The sequence below is a fragment of the Plutella xylostella genome, chromosome 4 (genome assembly GCF_932276165.1).
Source record: "Plutella xylostella chromosome 4, ilPluXylo3.1, whole genome shotgun sequence".
Classification (NCBI taxonomy): Eukaryota; Metazoa; Arthropoda; class Insecta; order Lepidoptera; family Plutellidae; genus Plutella; species Plutella xylostella.
Window position 1 is genome coordinate 8,771,324 of NC_063984.1, and position 21,453 is coordinate 8,792,776.

The window sequence follows — 21,453 nt, forward strand, 5'->3', positions numbered from 1 at the left end:
CGCCGCCCGCCCCGACACATCTCACTCGGCAAAGGTCGCGCGACTCTGCACTTTCAGAATATGAAACATTTTATGACCCACGTGGCCGGCTATTTGCAGCGTTCACTCAACTTCGTGGAACGTAAAAGTTACCGCAATAATGACTTGTAGACGCAATGCGAATATTTGCGCCATATCCGATCATAAAATTATTATTGTAACCATTTTTAAGGCCGTAAAATAAGACATCAATTTAAGACGTGGATCTGGAGTAGTAAATAACTGGAAGAAACGTAACGACCGACGCGGTACAGTCGTGTTATTGACGCCGTTATTGAATCGTAAAATAAATTTATCCGTATTGAATACGAGGTTACGCGTATGAGATAGTTCTTTGCTAACAATTTGTTGGATGGCGAAAACTTCCCGAACAATTTCATAAGTTTTGAAACTCTCATAACTTTGTTATTACAAGCCGACGCCTGTTTTACCGCCGCTGCACGAATAGAGGGTGCCAATATTATTTCCACAATACAACTTTATGAACGAACAGAACTTTGTAATTAGGTATAATGCACTGAGAACTGCAGCATCCTAATGATTGCACTTATCAGCTGGGCATTAGTTGGTCACGAATCTATCACTTAGTTAACGTGGTTACTTAGTGAATGATATATCTATCTGTGACGAAGTATACAAACATTGTTTGGTCTGGATGCGACGCGTGCCTGCTGATAACAGGGTGGTATAAAGGCGGGTGCGAGCTCCGTAATCTCCACAGTTTGTCTTCTCTGCGTTATGTACGTGAGTTGCCGGCGTTTTTTGCACACCCTCAAGATCAAGTGATTATTTTCACCTCCACGAACATGCCTTGGACTAGCAGCAACAGGTAAGCTACCAAGACTTCGACAAAGAAAATTATAAGCTGAAATTCAAACACTAAATTAAATTCTCACAAATACCTAGTCCACAAAACTAACCAAAGAGTTTCTTTCAGAATTTACGCTAAACCGTCGAACACATCCAGTGTTCAAGACGAGGACATGGGCCCAGCCAGCCGGCGCCGCGCGCAGGCCGCGCCCACCGCCGCCGCCGACTCCAACGGCCGCTTCGAGCTCAGCGACCACGGCTACGGCAAGAACTCCGTGAAGCTCCTCCACGTGCACCGCGACGGAGACTTCCACACCATCCGCGAGTTCGAGGTCTCCACCGAGCTCAAACTAGCCTCCGAGTCAGCTTACGTCGTCGGAGATAACAAAGAAGTAGTCGCCACCGACTCTCAAAAGAACACCATCTATTTACTGGCGAAGAAGTACGGGGTGAAAACTCCTGAAGAGTTTGGCGCGGTGGTGGTGAACCACTTCCTGTACACGTACAAACAGGTGGCGGAGGCGAAGTGCCACGTGCTGGAGTACCCGTGGGAGCGGCTGCAGGCCGGCGCGCCGCACAACCACGCCTTCGTGTACTCGCCCACCGCCACGCGCTGGTGCCAGGTCTCGCAGGCACGCCACGGTAAGACACTCTTTTGTTTTTAAATATAACATTCTTAATTCAAAATTTAAAAAGATATTATTTTTCTACAGATCAGCACATACTCGTACAGCATGATTAATGTTGTGTTCATTTCTTTAACAGAGGCCGTGATTGTGAAGTCTGGGTTGAGCGGACTCCGAGTGCTGAAGACGACGCAATCAGCCTTCGTCGACTTTGTACAAGATGAGTACACTACGCTGACGGATGCCGCTGAAAGAATATTTAGGTAAGAATCACAGTATTCAGGAAAAACTTCTCGTCTCGTCATATCTAAAAACACGTTTTTTTAACATAAAAACTACCAATCAACTAACAATTTGTGTTTCTTTTCCACCAGTACGGTAGTAGAAGCAGAATGGACGTACGAGAGCATGCGGTCGGCAGACTTCGACGACGCGTGGCTGACGGTGAAGGACGCCATCCTGGACAAGTTCGCCGGGCCGCCCGACACCGGCGTCTACTCGCCCTCCGTGCAGCACACTCTGTATCAGGCCGAGAAAGTCGTGCTCGAAAAAGTGCCCGAGGTATGTTCTAAATTTAAATTGTTTCTTTTTTCGTTTGTTTACAGAGTGGCCAGTAACAAATATTTTTGTTATGGCTGTGGTCAAATAAAATGGCCAATGTAAAAGGTTATCGCAAAAAAGAACAAGCTAATTAATTCGTGCGAAATTGTCACAAAAGGTTATCACAGCAATGTTATTTATTTGGCACGCCTATTTATTAATGTTTCGTTTCTTGTCAACAGATCACCTGGGTGAAGATGACAATGCCGAACAAGCATTACCTCAACATCGACATGTCGAAGTTCCCCGCCAATGTGACGAAAGGAGACCCTAAACACCAGATATACCAGCCGACAGACAAACCCGCAGGATTAATATATGCGCAGCTACGCCGGCGGCCGCGTAGCAAGTTGTGATGTAGGCTACGGCGCGGCGTAGGCGTGCTACGAACCCGCGTAGTAACTATACGGCTAACAAATTTGAAGCTTTCAGAGGGATGAAAAACATATCAATAATTTTGTAAAGATATGCCTTTATTGAAATTAATTTGAACTTTAATGTATCTTCCTACTGTTTAATATGCCGTATAGTTCGTTACATAATAAGTGTTAATTATACCTACTAATTGCTGTTACTGACTGAATTGTTGTGAGAAAGATAAATGTTTGTTGTTTTGTTTTGCAATTGTAGGTAGAGTCTCTAGTCGCATTATGAAACCTGCTCAACTGTTTGATTAGAAAGTTTTGTTTGGATCCTTTCATTATTAATTAAGTTTAATCTTATATGTTTTGTATTAAATAATTGTAAGTTATGTTAATGATTAAAATAAAAACCCATAAATATACTAAAGTATGACTATTTATTACAAAAAAATACACTTATCACTTACATTTCACAACTTTACAATGTTTTTGGTAGTTCTGACAAGCAAGACGTTACAATTTAAAATCGTACAAGCTTTTTCAAATAAGTATAATAAAGCCGTTATTACGTATTTTGTTGAGTTTACAGTCTAATTATTGCCAGTTAATAAATAATAAACTACGATCTACTTTACTTCTAAACGCTTAGAGCCGATTATCTTGTCTGCTAGTGCGTACAGATCCTCCACACTCTGCAAAAGAACAAACAAAACATTACTTAAATACCTGCAGAGCATCTGTTTGGTTAAGCTATCTGTATTCACTATACTATTCACATAATTAAATATAGGAACCGCCTCAATAATAGCTTTTTTATAAAGATATAACATGTACCTAATTATCTATGCAAACTCTTACATAGAGTAATATTAAGTATATTATACAGGGTGTTGCAAAAAGGGTATACTAAGCGAGCAAGCGTTCTACGAGTTTTGAAAATTCGCAAAAAAAAAACGTCCATCATCCAACAAAGTTTTATGCAAAAAAAAATTTTCGTGAATTTCCAAAACTTGTAGAACAAAAGTTGTTCAGAATGACCCTGAGTCACCCCCTTTCGGCTTAGTATACCCTTATTGCAACACCCTGTAAATGTACATAAAGTACATCAATAGATATGAAAGTTCCTAAGTTTACTAACTTTATTCGTATTTAGATATTGAATCCATGTTTTCAGAATACTTAGCGTGACTGAAAATGAAAGTATTGCTCGACAAAGTTATAAAATACGACCATTTTTATGTGTGAGATCGCAAACTTTGATAGTAAAACTTTATAACCTAGTCTTTGGAAACACGAAAGCTAGTGTCGAAAACTGATGATGATAAGTTGGAAATAAAACTTGTAAATTACCTACGAGTATTGTCGGCTACACCAAGTGAGTGTCGGTGCTTGATTGATGGCTTGTTCCTTAGGAATTTTAAGACCTTTTCACTATAAATGAAATTGCTTTCAGTTATCTTTTGGTACCGCTGTTAGGTACTCGACTAAGTTATCGCAGCTTAGATTTTTAGCTTAATACCTACATTACTTCGTACGTGTTAGGGCGAGGCCCCATTACTAGGTTGCCTCAGCGCGTTTCCTTGTTTTCCAAATAATTTCAGAGTGATGTCATAAAAAAAAGTTAAATTCCTTCGTAGGAAAAGGTGTCTTATTGTCATTGTTGCTTTTCAAATGGTTACGAGTTATGTATTTTATTTAAGAATTGGTTATGTAAGACCATTAAAATGACAACAAATAGCTAATGACCCACTCATTAAGATTAATTACTACAAAAATAGGTGATCATACAACCCACATCTTTTCCAATGCCAACTGCTCATGTCTTGTTGCTATGAGATTGTCAGTAGTCAGTAGACACCTAAATCGGTTATAAAGGTCAAGAATTGAAACTGTTATCACAAAACTGACACAATTTGGCTGTGCCCTCTATTATAACCGGTATTTACCGGTTAGGACAAATGTACCCATTCTTGGTTCATTACAAATGATGTCAACATAGTATACTTACAGCAGCTTATTTCAGAAAGCTGTTTCTTTTTTATGTGTACCAATCAAGACAATCCGTCTAAATCATTATTAATTCACGTTTATAATAAAAATCATCGTATACCTAAAGTCTATAAATATTTCGCTGCGATTGACTTTAAAACATAGATAACTCAAAACCAAAACACAACAAGCATCAAAACAAAAGAGCGTGCACCGACCAATACAAATACAGCCATCCATGCTGACAGCACAAAACAAATGTGTAAACAAACTTTATAGCCAAGCGTGCCAACTGCTGCGGTCGTGATTACCCCATACCTCTTATCAGTGGCGAGACCTGGGGTCAACCGTAGCCGGCCGCGCACTGGTGTGAACCGGCTAGACACGAGCTGCCTATCTAGTGCTTATATCAGGATCCAAAGTCAGCCGTAGAGTCAATACGTAGTTTAATTAGTACCGATTACTGTGATGTCTTGTGCTGGGTGCGTGGCGAGTGCGGGTCTTCTAGAATCTAGTATCGCGGTGTCATGTCACGTGAGATAATGAGTTTTGGGTGTTTAGGTAATAGGTAAATCTAAACATGAAATATTCATACTTTATATGAAAATTAACAATTCATTTATTTGTAACCTTGAATCTTATGTTTCCTGCCTGATGGAGCGATTGCTATCAAGCACTTTAAAAAACACACATACAGACGTGTGAGAACTTCCTCCTTTTTTCGAAGTCGGTTAAAAATGGCTTTTTATAAGCTATGATAACCATAATAACAATAACCTACAGACCAACAACAGAGTCGTGTTCAAACTTCCGTAATTTTTCAGTAGATCCACGAGTGCTATTATTACTCGCATGTTTCGTTGTTTACAGCACTATGATTTTAAATTTAGGACAAACTGTTACCGAAACACAATATTTCCATTAGCGACGTTTTTTAAAGCAACAAGGCGTTTTATATTGACATTTTTTGGCGTTCAGCCAACGTCGTCTTGAGTATAACAAAGGAGTAGGTGAAAAATATTCTTACGGAAAGACTTTTGAGTGTTTTAATCTCGCTGGTTTCGTATTTGAGTTGTGCGTATTCTTCTTCATTGAAGCGGAACCCGTTCTCGATGTCCACCAGCCGCTGCGCCTCCACCTCGTCCTGGCAGTTCTTCAAAATCTGTTCATCCGTGAGGAACTCCGCCGTCTCCTCCTCGCCGACGCCCTCGCTGCTCTCGTCAAATGCCTGTGGGGGTATCATGGTTTAATGGTGCGGATAAAAACATCATGTATCATCAAATTATAATACATTATTAGGTAAGAAGAACACATAATCAAACTATCATAACTAATGATAAAACTAAGTACATAATATATGTAGAGGTTTCGTTGCGATGTTTTCAATAACCGTAGAAATCATAATTTTCATCTTATGACTTCTTGGTACAAACATAGCCCTGTGTTCTGCACTACCAACCTTCACTGCGCACATCTTCTAAAAAATCTAAAAACTCCTTACATGTTCAATCTTTTGCGTGGCCTTCAGCTTCTTCAGATAGGCTTCAGCTCGCTTCTTGGAGGCTCGAGCCACCTCCCGGTTCACCATCCTCCAGAACACAAACACCGGGTGGTAGAACAGTTCTGGAGGACACTCCTTGAGCGGCGTCTTGCCCACGAGGATCAGCCGCTTCAGACGCTCCATCTCATCGAGCTGGTGAGGGAAAGAGATAGATGATGCGTAAATTTTAAGTGGGTAAGATTTGTGAGGATATAAGGTTTCTATTGTTTAAAAATAAGTTATAAGTGTATATGTAGAATAAAACGTAAGAAGATTCCGTCTGTGGTTAAAAATAGATATACGGAGGTTGCCATTTTGACTGGTTGTTGTGTGTGTTTTACACAACATAATTTAATATGAAGTAGGTACTAAAGAACGATTTTTATAGAGAAGCGGTTGGGAAGGACGCACTATAACATATTATAATGTAATTGTGCCATTTGCTGTTGAAAGTTATGGCAACTTTGTATCATTGTATGCAAGGTAGGTATTTTAATAATTAATTTCAAACTTTAAATAGGTTTCAGATTACAAGACTTTGTACCAAGGAATAGGCAGGTTATGCCAATCATGTGCCCTTCTAGATAAATAAATCATGTCAGACCTGAACTGCGATAAAACATATAATAAATCAGACATTAGCTTCTCGAAATCACTTCAAGCATAAAATGTAACTTGTGCACGGCTATCACATATGTAACTGCTAATTACCGGTTTATTTTAGATATGGAATCAAACGCAGTGAAAATGTACTATCGCACGTTTGACCCTAATTCTAGATAGGTTACAGATTTAGCTACATGAGTATACCTATCTTATGACTATTGAGTGTATATTTATATTGGTGTATATTGCTTATCAACTGCAAGTTCTATTCAGCAACTGTAATTCACTGAAAAAAGCGTATATAATCCAATTGATATACGCATAAGCACACGTCAAACGTATAACATGTCTATTTTATGATCTGAGGCTAGAAAGAAATAATTATCCACACAATACACTGTCTGTCGTTTCAGAACGCGAACATGACACGTGATATCCCACCACCTGCCAGAAATCTCAGAGGAAAAGGCACAAATATACTGTGTTGAATCGTGAATCGTGATTGGTTTTTAATAGAAGTCAGTAATTTCACTATCACGTTCATCAACGTGTCCGCCTCACACAATGATTGGTTCTTGGAATGACTGAACCATGAACATTTCAAGGTGAATGTGAACTTATTGTTGTAGGTACTTGTTTGTTCGGCTACGAAACTGCTACGAAGGTTCGTAGCAATTATAACATAATTATAAATATGTAGTGTGAAATAGTAGAGGAATATTAATAATATAGTAAAAGAATACTAAGAATAATTACTTGCATCTAAGTAAATCAAATTTTCAGTAGAGTCAGTAGGTATGAATAAAATTAATAAAATGATTAGACATTTTGAAAAAAAAAAAACTATTCGAGTTAGCGTGTGTGTGATATGAAAATAGATGACTGACACTGAAGCTCGTTTATCTTACGTTTATTAATCATGTTGTCACATTGTTGGCACTAGAATCAGCTTTGAAATGCTTCCATACGTCGCAAAGTTTACAAGATAATTTATTATGAGTTTCAGAAAGTTTAATTTTGCTTTAAAAGTTTCACAGATACCTGGGAAAAGGCATGACTAACAACTATACACATCTACGTAGTAGCTAGAAGGATTATTACGACGTAGTACACTTATGTTACTACTGAAACTATTTTATGTTTCCGAAATAAAAAGCAAAAAGTAGATCACGCTTGCTGACTCGTAAGTAAAATGGTTCTCGTAATGGGTATGGAGCACGAATTCTATATTATTTTACAAATGGCTACAGTGGTTATTTTGCTTTTCACACAAGACAAGATAGATAGTTCTTCATAAATTTATCATTTTGAAAAAGAAACAAAAAAAAGTTGCCTTGCATTTTTTTTGGTATTTTGTTTTCACTGGTGCAATACGTTTTATATCTATCATGAAAGTTTGTTCTATTGTCTTAGCGGATGCGGTCCTCTAGCTCATTTATGTAGTCCTAGTCCGCAAGGCGCGCCATGTGATACGGAGATAGTAGATACAGCTACAGGAGTGAGGGAGAAGACACTCACGACTCTGGAGGAGATCCTCTTGTTGAGGTTCTCCTCGTTGAGCTGGCGGATGCGGTCCTCCAGCTCGCTCATGTAGCCCTGGTCCGTGAGCCGCGCCAGGTGGGACAGAGATACAGCTACAGGAGTGAGGGAGAAGACACTCACGACTCTGGAGGAGATCCTCTTGTTGAGGTTCTCCTCGTTGAGCTGGCGGATGCGGTCCTCCAGCTCGCTCATGTAGCCCTGGTCCGTGAGCCGCGCCAGGTGGGACAGAGATACAGCTACAGGAGTGAGGGAGAAGACACTCACGACTCTGGAGGAGATCCTCTTGTTGAGGTTCTCCTCGTTGAGCTGGCGGATGCGGTCCTCCAGCTCGCTCATGTAGCCCTGGTCCGTGAGCCGCGCCAGGTGGGACAGAGATACAGCTACAGGAGTGAGGGAGAAGACACTCACGACTCTGGAGGAGATCCTCTTGTTGAGGTTCTCCTCGTTGAGCTGGCGGATGCGGTCCTCCAGCTCGCTCATGTAGCCCTGGTCCGTGAGCCGCGCCAGGTGGGACAGAGATACAGCTACAGGAGTGAAGGAGAAGACACTCACGACTCTGGAGGAGATCCTCTTGTTGAGGTTCTCCTCGTTGAGCTGGCGGATGCGGTCCTCCAGCTCGCTCATGTAGCCCTGGTCCGTGAGCCGCGCCAGGTGGGACAGAGATACAGCTACAGGAGTGAGGGAGAAGACACTCACGACTCTGGAGGAGATCCTCTTGTTGAGGTTCTCCTCGTTGAGCTGGCGGATGCGGTCCTCCAGCTCGCTCATGTAGCCCTGGTCCGTGAGCCGCGCCAGGTGGGACAGAGATACAGCTACAGGAGTGAGGGAGAAGGCACTCACGACTCTGGAGGAGATCCTCTTGTTGAGGTTCTCCTCGTTGAGCTGGCGGATGCGGTCCTCCAGCTCGCTCATGTAGCCCTGGTCCGTGAGCCGCGCCAGGTGGGACAGAGATACAGCTACAGGAGTGAAGGAGAAGACACTCACGACTCTGGAGGAGATCCTCTTGTTGAGGTTCTCCTCGTTGAGCTGGCGGATGCGGTCCTCCAGCTCGCTCATGTAGCCCTGGTCCGTGAGCCGCGCCAGGTGGGACAGAGATACAGCTACAGGAGTGAGGGAGAAGACACTCACGACTCTGGAGGAGATCCTCTTGTTGAGGTTCTCCTCGTTGAGCTGGCGGATGCGGTCCTCCAGCTCGCTCATGTAGCCCTGGTCCGTGAGCCGCGCCAGGTGGGACAGAGATACAGCTACAGGAGTGAGGGAGAAGGCACTCACGACTCTGGAGGAGATCCTCTTGTTGAGGTTCTCCTCGTTGAGCTGGCGGATGCGGTCCTCCAGCTCGCTCATGTAGCCCTGGTCCGTGAGCCGCGCCAGGTGGGAGCCCATGTGCTTCTCGAGGCGCGCGCGCACGTGCGGGTGCGCGAAACTGGAACCAAAGAGTTTCTGTTACGATGAGGAATTTAAACTTTTTGGTCTTACAGTCTTACATATTGCATAAAAGTGTTAACTGTATGGTAAGGGGTGTGAGTGGTGTGACCAGAATTTTACACTTACATAAAGGTAGAATAAAATAGTGGATTAAGTATAAAAGAAACGGAATGGGTATCATTTTGGAGCCGATGCGTAAATTTCATGAACGCGCTTGAAAGCCTAACGATGGAAGGTAAGTACCTAAAAATTACAAAAACAATAAACAGTTAAGTACTGCCTTCGTGGAAAGCCTGATGGAAACATATCCTATATGTGACATTCAAATGATTAATGATCATAATTGTGGGGAAAATATCATTAATCTTCATTTGATACGCATTAAACATTTTGTGTACACAAAAGCTCTTCTTTTGTGACTGAACGTTATTTACCTAAAATTTTACAAAATATAACTCTACCAAAACGTCGCTACTTACAAATGACACTAAGTCCTTAAATCTAGGTAAATAGCTTAGGTAATATCGAAGGCTAGATCTAGATGTCATGTTTATGGCTGGTTGTTATCTCATGAATATCTATTTATTTGTCTAGCTTAGGCCGTCTAGCTTCACTATTATTAACAGCAAAAAAAGTATCTACCATGCACCTACCTAGATATGCCCATTATCATATCAGCCTACAACAAAGCCGACGACCTTGATGACAAGGTCTAAACAAACCCCCACAAAATGGATAAGCAAAAGACCTATGGTATAAACAAAATAATGTGCAAAAAACATAATAAACAGGTGCCTTAATGCGTTTACCAAGTTAATGTGCAATTTTAGGGAAAAAGCTTTGAAAAAGCTATAAAACACTCGGAGCTTTAACCAAAAACACACTTTTCGGATTTTCGAAGAAAAAACCCACCACCGCGGGGTCGATAATTAAGTCTAGGAACAGAACACTAACTAGACTAGCTACACAATACTCACCATCCCCCAGAAGGGGATGCCCTGGTCGCAGTGGCAGGTACAGGCGGCGACACGGCTGTGGCTGCAGAGCGAGGCTCGTGTTGTGAACTCGAGCCGAGCGCCGCTGGTGAGACCTTTGTCATAGAGTGCCCTGGCACGGTGCGGTACCACCCTTATCTACACGTATTGAAATTTCGGCGTAAGGGCCACTACGCACTGGTTTAACTGAAACACGCGGATACGGCTTGCGTTGTCGACATGCCGGTGTAGCCTGATTTATTGGGTGCGCGGGCTAATTTATTTGATTCAAGATCCAAGATACTTTTGGTTGTTTTTCATTTTATTATAAGTAGGTACCTAAGTATTTTGGTGTGTGTTTGCGGTGATTTGCGATAGTGATTTAATCTTAACATTGCATTTGTTTGGTGGAATCGAAAATCAGGTATAGTAAATAATATTTCACTTTTATCTACATCGTAACAGGAATACAATTCAAGAATGTTCCCTAATGGTCGTTGAGATGACAATTTGGCCAATACTATATAGCTTTGCGACCAGATTATTGTTTAATGGCGTGCAGTACAAATGTGAACGATCCTTTACAGTGGCGTGACTGCGCGGTGTTTCTGTGCACATCATGTATGGGAAATAATGTAGCTTTTACTAACAAAATTGCATTTACCGTAATCATAAATAATAACATTTTTGGCAATATCATGCAATAGTAAGTACCTAGCGATCAGCAAAGCAAGACTAGTACTCTTCAGAAGTACCTAAGTATAATATATAGTTTAACATTTATTCAGATCACAAAATAATAAACTAATGTGATTTGCTTTAAACAACAAAATAAGCAGGTGGCTAAAATAAAAACAATAGCGACTTTAGTTCCGCATTCCTATATCTACTAGAACTAGGCTATAGTTCCTGGTTCAAGGGTGTTGGCAATTACAAATATCAGCTAAATAATTACATAATGTTGAATTTTAGCAAGACAACAAGAATGATAATGTAAATTATCTTCAAATTATCTAAAACAATGAACTTATAACTTACGATATTCAGGAGGACTATTTTAGCGTATTTTTGTTGTGTTTGGGCGGGCAAGTGTTGCTAGGGCGGGCGGCGCTACGAAGGTACTGAAGTGTGTCAACACTCAATAACACACTTGCTTAGAAGAATCTATGTATATGTGTTGGAAATAGGAGCTAAGTGTTTCGCGAATAGTTATTTTTTTAAAAATCAGTAAATATTTGATTTTATTAAAAACTACAAAACCGCCCTAACGAAATAATGTTAACATTGAACTAAACAAGTTGGTAGGAACATTTTATAATATGTAATTTAATTACAAGCTTGAACTTATATATTTTTATTGCATGTTGTGTAATGTACCTGTTGTGTGATGCCAATAAATAAATAAATTACAATACAATACCACTGAATAGCTTATATGTAGTGTTAGGTCCGGAGGTCCAGGGGTTACGATTCCCGGTGCGACTATCAGCCATTTGTGTTTATCAATTGACCATATCAATTCCTGTATTCACTTAGCTCTTCATTTCTCAGTTGCTAAGTTACGTGTGTGGATAATGTTTAGTAGATGTTCACACCGCACACGCTTGGTAACGGTTGCTAACTGAAGGTAGATGGCAATATTTCATAAAAAATACTCCCCACCGCTGAACGATGGAAGAATAAACCTGTAATTTATTTATCACATTTTTATATACATATATGTGGGACCAGGCGGTGGAAATGAAAACCAAAAGTATTTCACTGAATCACGTTTATTCCAGTATCACATCCTTTAAAAAACAATTTTATCTTCGAGCACAACAACCTTTTCTAATCCTCCATCCTTTCTTAATTCTTTCACTCACTCATTCTTCGTTCCTTTCATAGACAATACTTCCTTTCATAGATAATACTCGCTTTCATAGACAATAGTTCCTATCATACACTCTGCACTATCAAATATTATTAAACGATAATGTTACATTCCTACATATAAGATATAAGTACGAAATTGTATCTTTTATCATAATTTCACACATTTAACTCATTCATGATTTGAAACAGAATCCGCACAACTATTATTTGCCTATAAATATGAATAGTATTTAGTGTTCATAGCAAACTAACTTTGATGTCAGCATGTGTGACGTCATAGTCATAAGCTCATGACTAGTTTACGCTGCCGCCGCCACTTCTGTTTTATGTCAGCTGCATCTGGCTAAAGTAAACTAAACTGGCCAGCCAGTGCATTAGATTTAAGTATTTCGAATAACAAATAAAATGGATTAGTGCTCCTATATTAGTATATATCATCATCATCAGCCTATAGCAGTCCACTGCTAGACGTAGGCCTCTCCCAAACGCCACAGGATGCGATCTATAGCTTTCCGCATCCAATCATTACCAGGCACCTTTCGCAAGTCGTCGCCCCATCTAGAAGGATCACTATACCTTATACAAATCCATCCTAAAAGCTTGACGGCAGCCTCGATCGTGAGTAAAAGCATTTAGAATAAAAATGTCGTGACAAAAGTGTTGAAAAGAACTTATTTCGCGTATAAAGTCGCATGCATCACCGCAATCATTCAAATGGAATAAATTTTCAGGCTGATCGCTGATTGTTTTTGATTGCTCGGATTGTGCAAATGGCCTACTTCAAGCCACGACTGGCTCTACAAAATGGGACATTGTGGAAAATGAAATGATGTGACAGGAAAATTATCAATAAGTCTGAAAATATTAAAGTACCTAAATGATTTGTACCTATATTTATATTTACATGTTTACTTATCATGCGGGTCATTTAATTAGTAATCGGAGATCCCCTACCATAATTATCTTTATACTACAGTGATACTAATACTACACTACTACAGTTATACATAATATAGGTAGGTATATTATGGCTTACAAGTGGATAATTTACAAGCAACAAGAAAGAAAGTCCCGTGTTAACAGAAGTCCATTATGTGCCTGCTATTTACATGATGCTATTTACACGCATGAGTGGAAGCGTGCGACGGACCTATGACGTGATCTCCCCAGGAATCCCGCGACCTACATACAGATTTAAAGTTATAGTACAAGCCAAGGGCTTCCTGAAATTTCAGCTAAGTTAAGTACATTGTATTTAACAAGCGAAAAAGAGGGGTTTTAATTTTGATTTGTGAAATTGTGTTGTTACGAGGGCGATACCGAAATGATCGGGAATAGAAAAAAGTACAAAGATATCATAATATTATTTACTTTTATTGTTTTTCAAAGTAGTCTCCGTGACATTCAATGCACTTTTTCATTCGATTAAACCAATAATTGAAACAGTAATTCCAGTCTGAAGTGGATACTGTCAAAACAGCTGATTTGTAAGCTTCGACCGCCTCTTCTGGGCCGCTAAACCGTTGACCACGTAGCATATCTTTAATTATTGGGAATGTAAAATAATCATTGGGGCTCAGATCAGGGCTATACGGAGGATGGTCCATCAACTCCACGTTTTCCATATTTAAAAACGTTCTTGTTTTGCGAGCGGTATGAGAGCTTGCATTATCGTGGTGAAGGATTATAAGACGATTCGGGTTAGTTTTACGAAGTTCTCTTACGACTTCCGGCAAACAAACTGTTGTGTACCAATCAGCAGTAACCGTCCTTTGTTCTTGTAATGGAATCGTAGCCACATGGCCAGTTTTCGATACAAACGAAGCGACCATTTTTTTCGACACGCTGCGTGAGCGAATAACTTTTGTTGGCTTGACCTCACCTTCGAAGACCCAAACTGCCGATTGATGTTTTCTTTCGGGCTCATATAAATAAATCCACGATTCATCACCAGAGACGATATTGTAGACAGCATTTGAACTGCCTCCATTGAACCGTTGCAGAGCAGATCGACACCAATTAACACGAGCCGACTTTTGTTCCTCGGTCAAACGGTGGGGCACCCAGCGCGAAACTAACTTCTTGACACCCAGTTCTTCATGTAAAATGGTTTGAATGGCTGTCATACCAATGCTGAGAGAAGCCCGAATCTGCTCGTATGTCACATGTCTATCTTCTTTTATTAACTGGCGTACAGCATCGCTGTTATCTTGTGTTACCGCTGTTTTTGGCCGACCAGTAGAAGGGACTGTGGTAAGAGAGGAACGTCCACGGCGAAACTCAGAATACCAACGATATATAGTCGTTTTACTTGGTGCTTCAAGTTTATAAATAGAAACAAGCTCGGCGAGACATTGTTCTTGAGATAAACCTCGACGAAAGTTGTGAAAAATTATTGCACGGAAATGTTCCCGCGTAAGCTCCATTTTTTACACCGACTTGTCAAATTCAAATGGTCAATACTCTTTTATTTTTTACTTTTTTAAAAATTCGAAAATGGAATTATGTTTGAAAAAACACTACATTTGATACACCAAAAAGGTTTCACTCTAATTTATTCCTAAGTATTCTATTCCCGATCTTTTCGGTGTAGCCCTCGTATTTTTTATTACAATGATTTATTAGTTGGTAGAAAGCTCTAGAAGTAATGAGCAAAAACGTAATTTAGCCATCACCTCCAGTGGCACCTGCAACACATGTGTGAAATCGGAAAAACAAGTTTGGCCGAGGCACACGTGTGTGTGAAATCTGAAAACCTAATTTATCCGAGAAAATATGCGTAACGCAACAAACGATACTTATTCTTAGACGAACAATAAGCGAGGGATCGAGAAATAGTATCTGTTCTATTACGGGCGGCCGTCCGTCATAACGCGGAGTGGTGCCGTCACGGGCCGGATCTGATGGGATCACAGCTGAAATCACACGGTTTACGCATCATGATTTATGTAATAAAGCGTAGCTACATTTCTTGTCCGCCGTGTTTTATGACATGTCTTTATGATTTGTGACGTCATATAATTTGAATTTGCATCATCTCATTAATTTTGCTGAACGTCGAATGAATTTTTGGTTAAAATTACACAGTTAATGTAAAATTTACTCATGACCTAGGTACATTACATTATTCAAGGCGATTAGAGGAAACAAGTTGTAATTATTATTCAACTGTGGGAATGGGCTTCGGGAATTGGATCGGAAGTAATTAATTTTACGAGTACAGATCAAAATCAATGGGTTTCTACATTGTTTCAATTTATTCATGTTTATGAGTCATCATCAGTCTATGAGTCACCATGATCATAATAGTCAAGAGCCGCGGGCAAAAGTCTTGAGTTTTCGCCTGCGGCTTCGCACGCGTTATGTTCTGTACTTACTTAATGCAATTCCCCATAATATGATATTAACCGTGTTACATATATCAGCAGCGTTCAAAATCACTCTATAATATATTAAAAAAACCACATCAAAATCCATTGTGTATTAAAAGATCTAATACGGACAGACGCGGAAAGCGAATTTACTTTATTTTCGACCCCATTAAATGCAATCAAACTAATTACATACTTTTGTTGGGAAATGGAAGTTTTTCAGAAAAATACCCCAGTCATTGCGAGGAAAAGGGGTGTCTCACACATCGCGTGATACACCACTTTCCACCGGCAGAGGTGAGCGACCCGCCGCCGCCGCATGCAAACACGGCGGAAATCTCAATCCAAGCACACAGCATAGGAAAACAAAATTATTCAAAAATCTATAAATCTAAATATAAGGTAATAAAACTGTAAAGTGCTTTTTAAAGTATCTTTATCGAGTGCCGTGAACTTTATTATTTGAACATAATAAAATACGATATACATAAGTACTTACTCCCGAAATAAATCGAACGGGTTTGAAGAGTGAAACAAAAACAAGCCGGATTATCTGATACCCCATCCACACGCTCGGCGAACAATGGCAAACAGCAAACAGCAAACAGCAAACACTGACGTGTGGATGGGTGTTTGTCGTTGTTTGCCTGTTTGTGTTTGTGTTCGCCAGTGTTCGGCATCGGTGTCGGTTTTTCTTGCCAGATCAAAGGATGTTCGGCAAACAGTTCGCTACGTATCCACACGTCTGGCAGCGATCAGTATGCGCGCTAGCATTGCGGGAGGCGGACGTATCAACTTGCTACACTTTTTTCGTTGGCGCGCAAAGCGTAAAAATGTCTGATTGATCAGCCCCTACGATTCTGTAATTTTTGGAGGCTTATCAAAATAAAAAACAAATTAAAGCCCAAATAAAGCAGTACATTGTACGATTTCTATGTATTTTTAACCGACTTCAAAAAAAGGAGGAGGTACTCAATTCAATTTTTTTTTATGTATGTTCACCGATTACTCCGCCGTTTATGAACCGATTTTGAAAAATCTTTTTTTGTTGTATTGGGTTGAGCTCCCAGGTGGACCCATTTTTTTTTCAGAATTTTATCTCATCCCTAAGGGTGGGTAAAGGGGTAAAAACAGGGTATGAATTTCCATTTTGGACACATATTAACCGATTCTAATGAAATTAAGAACATAAATATAGTTCTTATAACAAAAAAATATGATGGTGACCCTGAACTGATCTGATGATGGAAACGGAAAGCAGTCAAGGGAACTCCTCAACGGTATATATAGCAACTACCTCGTGTTTAGGCTTGAATGATTCGTATTGATTAGTAGGACTTTTTGGTATCATTTGTATAATTTAATTTAATTTTACTATTGTATTTGTATTTTAATGGGTCTTACCTGTAAATAAAGAACTTTATTATTATTATTATTTGCATCTTACTTTTGATTAAAAATTATTGAAAATAAACTAAAAACTATAAAATAAAATAATAATTAAAAAGAAGAAGTCAGTTTTTATTTTTTTTATTATTATAATATATTTCCACCATCGTCTTTGCTTTCTTCTTATTTTCCTTTTTTCTTTCTCTTGCTTTAATTTATATAATAAAAATATGTCAACCCGAAAGTAATAGCTCGTCGTCCGCCGTGTTTGACGATTCGGAATGTTATGAGCGTTCGTCAAGCATATGGATGGCTGTTTGTGTTCAGTGATTGTGGTTGGTGTTTGGGACTTTGTTTGCTGTTTGCCGTGTTTGTGACAAACAGCAAGCGTGTGGATGGGGCTTGAAAAGGTCAATTTCCCAGATCTTCCACGTTTTACGTTCCAAGCGCGAGTTGTAAGGAATTTGTGCATTGAAATGAGTTCAGCATAAAAATATAACGGTTACCAATAATAATAGCAAGGCCTGAGACCGACATATTCACTGTTTACGTTATAAACATTTATAAATTATAACGCATAAATGCTTCGCTGTATGACGTAAAATGCGTTAAAACTCTGTATAATAGGTAAGCGTAATATCCCTGTAGAACTTTGATGTACGACGACGACGGCGTATCCCGCTCGGGCCATGGTAATATGTGATGATGACAATATCATGTAAACAAATAATTGAAAATAAGTTTCCTTTGATATCTGCTTCACTTCCCTAAACATCGTAGAGCACGGATTGTCCAGACGAAAATGATCTAAGTATCGGGTTGCTGATTCATCTCGCGTGTCGTGTGTGATGCATGTTCCAGTTTTCATAAAATTTATGTAAGTTGTAAAGTTAAAAGATAAGCTAAAAGATAATTCATAAATACATTTATTACTTACCTACGTACCAAAAAGAATACAACTCCCTTATTATTATAAGTTATAAAAAAAATACTCATGCACACACAGCATCCTATAGAATCACCTGAGAGCAGATGGCGTCCTAGTGTCGAGCGGTGGAGCATCCTGCGCGTCGCAGTCATCGGCATCAGCGGCGGAGCGGCGCCGGCCGCGGCCCGCCAGCAGCTCGATGGTGGTCCAGAACGAGCCCTCAGATGCACTCGACGCAGCCCGCTGCATGCTGCCGCCCTGACGCCCGCCGGTGCAGTGACTACCGCCATTGTCCCTCACACCTACCCCAGCCATTCCACCCGCCGCACTTCACACGCGAACATTAATCTAACCCGCCTTCCACCACCTCTGATTTGCCGCGCATTCAATCAAACTGAATCATAAAAGCGCCAATCAAAGTTTGAAGGAGTTATGTGGCTGATTGAGCAGCTCGCCCATCAATAGCGCAAGGTCAAGTTTGGTGCTTCCGCAATTATGAAGTTTTCTAATCGATGGTCGGACGGTATTGGCGGTGATTTAGTGTTGACTGAATGCGGCGAAGTCCTGACCTACCCGCGTGTCTCTGCGGCAGCCGGGCGCCCGGACTTGTGACCCGGATGGCGCGGGCGGCACGACCGGGTCAGCCGGATGCGGCGACGCGACGACGTTGAAGGCTACAGGTAAATAATTGCATAGCTATTCCGTAGATGACTGTCATTTGCATTTTGTCTTCGAAAGCAATTGGGTTATAGAATTAATGGCATTGTTTGCGTAGTTCACCTTTACTGTAGGTAAGTAGGTACCTTTAACGTTTCGGCGTTGTAAAGAAGAAAGTTTATTCAGTAATGATAATTTGCATGACTTTAAGTATAGGTTTACGTAGTTCTAAAATATGCTCACGATCTACAAATCTCTGTGTATGAAATTATGTCTCCGTCAGTGTAAATAATGTAAACAAGTGAGGAGATTTCTTACGCATATTGTATGAGCTTGGCCTGCCACCAGCGCGGCACGGGCGGGAACTGGAACCTCTTCATCGTCTTCTTCACCGGCTCTCCCTCCGCCGGGACATCGTCTTCAGGCTCCCCCTTCGATTATAAGGCAATTAGGACCTCACCGAGAATAGAAAAACCGCTGTGGGTTAGGTAAATGAGCGTATAGTTACCGATAACTATTTTTGACAATGAAAATGAAATGCAAAGTATCCTTACAATTTCTTTTTCAGAAATATACTTACAGCTATCTTTACGCGTTTATCTTTTTCTTCCGCTTTATCTCCTCCTTTGTCTTCGACTTTGTCTCCGACTTTATCTTCGACTTTGTCTCCGGCTTTATCTTCGACTTTGTCTCCGACTTTATCTTCGACTTTGTCTCCGACTTTATCTTCGACTTTGTCTCCGACTTTATCTTTGATTTTGTCTCCGGTTTTATCTTTGATTTTGTCTTTGGCTTTATCTTTGATTTTGTCTCCGGCTTTATCTCCAACTACGTCTGCGACTTTATCTCCAACTACGTCTACGATTTTATCTCCAACTATGTCTGCGACTTTATCTTCAACTTTGTCTGTGACTTTTCTACCAACTTTGTTTTTGACTTTGTCTTTGATTATGTCTCCAATCAAGTCGCCGACATTGTCTTCGGCTTTACCAGGATCTTTGTCAGCTACTTTGTCTCCAACATTGATTCCTTCTTTGTCCTCAGATTTGTCTGTGACTTTGTGAATTACTTTATTTCGTGCAGCCTTTCGTGCCATAGCTTAAGTACCAAACTATGCTGGCGTTGAAATTTCACAATAAATTACAGATGATATAAGCGTGCATGAAGAATTTGAATTTTATTTTAAAACCTAACCTTAAGCATGGTCATGGGTACTCGAAGATTTTATGGTTTGTTATAGCACAATAAATTTTACTTTTTACATACAGGAAACTTATAATTTTGATAAACTATAATTTAGAAATTTATATTTTCAAAACAATAAACAAAAATATAAAATCAGCAAAAATATGGTAAAAAAATGATGAAAATTTTAGACGGCCATGACAAAAATAAATTAAAAAAAGTATTCTGTGGTGGTGATGAATACCAAAATGCTTTACTGTAAGTATTCTAAGGTTTTAGCAACAGGGGAATAAATATTACTCCTGAGTTCTTGAGTACTGACATAGAGAAAAGAACACTACGTTTTAAGAGATGGGAGTACAAGGGAAAAAAAAAGAAAAAAATACTTGTATTATTTTTTTTTATTCACGCGTACTAACAGAGGGTACCAACAAAACAAAAATTATGACGTACAAAACTGCCAACATAGCCCCGCTGAAATAGTGATGTGCTTCTTATGGATATTTTTTATCGATAACTAGTAAAAAAAAAGTGCGAGTGTATGTATTACTTTAATTTCAGTTTTACACAATAGGATTTCAGTGTTACACAATGACACCAACGTTAAGTCTCGGTTCAACGTTATGTTATGTTCCTATTTGAACACAAAAATATAATCCATAAAATAAACTCGAGATTTTCCGTTGACGTAAGTGCTTTGATATAATGTTGAAATAAAATAAAAGTGGAAAAATATAATTATATTTATTTGTTATAAAATAAAGTGTCTGCAGTAAGTCCCACACATGGAATTGTTTTTTTTTTTTCAATTGTGTTCTTAAAATGTTGTGGTAGAAAATGATTGCCACAAATTCGTTTAAGTTGATGTAGCTTTTCAATAGGCACATAAACCAGATCCTCCTTACCGGTCATCTTAACCCACTGTTTACATCTGCAAACAACATTTTTATAATTATTATTAAACAATTAAATATTATTTAGTAGGTATAATAAAAGTTACTGGTAATTTTTGTATGGAGATCCGAATTTGATTTTCGCTAATTTCCAAAACTAGTAGACAAAAGTTGTTCTGATTGATGAGCTGTGCGTACTAATGATAAATAAAAATATCGATATCGATAAAAAAAAAACATTCATGCACTATTGTTGGTTGTGCTGACCCTCCAGTTATTTTATTAGACTTTAACTCTTGTTATACATATAAATAATCTAAATCCTATGCTTTAGCCTTTAATTGTAGCTTACCTTTCCTCATCCAGTGGAAATTTGGCCATGAAAATTCTCTTTTGGCCATCTATACGACCGGCTAGCGGCTCTTAAACCACATATTTCACAAGTTTTATAAAATATAATTATTATCAATAATATCAAGCAACACTAATACTTAGGTACCTCCACACAAACACTGCACTTATCCACAGTAATAATAATATATAAATAACCGTTAAATCTTAATTTATTTATGATTTAAAATTATTTTTCAAACTAAACGATTGACTGACTGACACTGACAGATGACAAAAGCCAAAGATGTC

General features: G+C 39.4%; 2 protein-coding genes and 1 long non-coding RNA gene across 3 annotated transcripts; 1 reads left to right on the forward strand and 2 right to left on the reverse strand.

Moving 5' to 3' along the window:
* The first annotated feature begins 529 nt into the window (after positions 1-529).
* On the forward strand, positions 530-2,864 carry LOC105386323 (uricase). The gene is made up of 5 exons (XM_038120861.2): positions 530-868; positions 977-1,491; positions 1,615-1,738; positions 1,850-2,036; positions 2,258-2,864. Exons 1-5 carry the CDS (start codon positions 648-650, stop codon positions 2,429-2,431), a joined length of 1,221 nt encoding a protein of 406 aa, XP_037976789.2. The 5' UTR covers positions 530-647; the 3' UTR covers positions 2,432-2,864.
* Positions 2,856-20,119, reverse strand: LOC105397491 (titin homolog). The gene is made up of 6 exons (XM_048630073.1): positions 19,314-20,119; positions 19,052-19,164; positions 9,387-9,537; positions 5,928-6,119; positions 5,454-5,654; positions 2,856-3,129 (listed from the first exon to the last, which is right to left on the reverse strand). The coding sequence occupies exons 1-6, from the start codon at positions 19,827-19,829 to the stop codon at positions 3,064-3,066; spliced, it is 1,239 nt and encodes a 412-aa protein (XP_048486030.1). The 5' UTR covers positions 19,830-20,119; the 3' UTR covers positions 2,856-3,063.
* A 331-nt stretch (positions 20,120-20,450) lies between these two features.
* Positions 20,451-21,307, reverse strand: LOC125490657. The gene is made up of 2 exons (XR_007267810.1): positions 21,164-21,307; positions 20,451-20,849 (listed from the first exon to the last, which is right to left on the reverse strand). It is a non-coding gene; the product is annotated as an uncharacterized LOC125490657 (long non-coding RNA).
* Between the last annotated feature and the right edge of the window lie 146 nt (positions 21,308-21,453).

What these genes read in the sequence shown, in the direction of transcription:
- LOC105386323 (XM_038120861.2), top strand. Translation starts at nt 648, where the DNA reads ATGATATATCTATCTGTGACGAAGTATACAAACATTGTTTGGTCTGGA. An exon ending in GGTCTCGCAGGCACGCCACG is followed by an intron (nt 1,492 to 1,614) that starts GTAAGACACTCT and finishes TTTCTTTAACAG; the next exon opens with AGGCCGTGATTGTGAAGTCT. An exon ending in GCCGCTGAAAGAATATTTAG is followed by an intron (nt 1,739 to 1,849) that starts GTAAGAATCACA and finishes CTTTTCCACCAG; the next exon opens with TACGGTAGTAGAAGCAGAAT.
- LOC105397491 (XM_048630073.1), bottom strand. Translation starts at nt 19,829, where the DNA reads ATGGCACGAAAGGCTGCACGAAATAAAGTAATTCACAAAGTCACAGAC. An exon ending in GCCAAGCTCATACAATATGC is followed by an intron (nt 9,538 to 19,051) that starts GTAAGAAATCTC and finishes CTTTGGTTCCAG; the next exon opens with TTTCGCGCACCCGCACGTGC. An exon ending in CCACGCAAAAGATTGAACAT is followed by an intron (nt 5,655 to 5,927) that starts GTAAGGAGTTTT and finishes ATACCCCCACAG; the next exon opens with GCATTTGACGAGAGCAGCGA.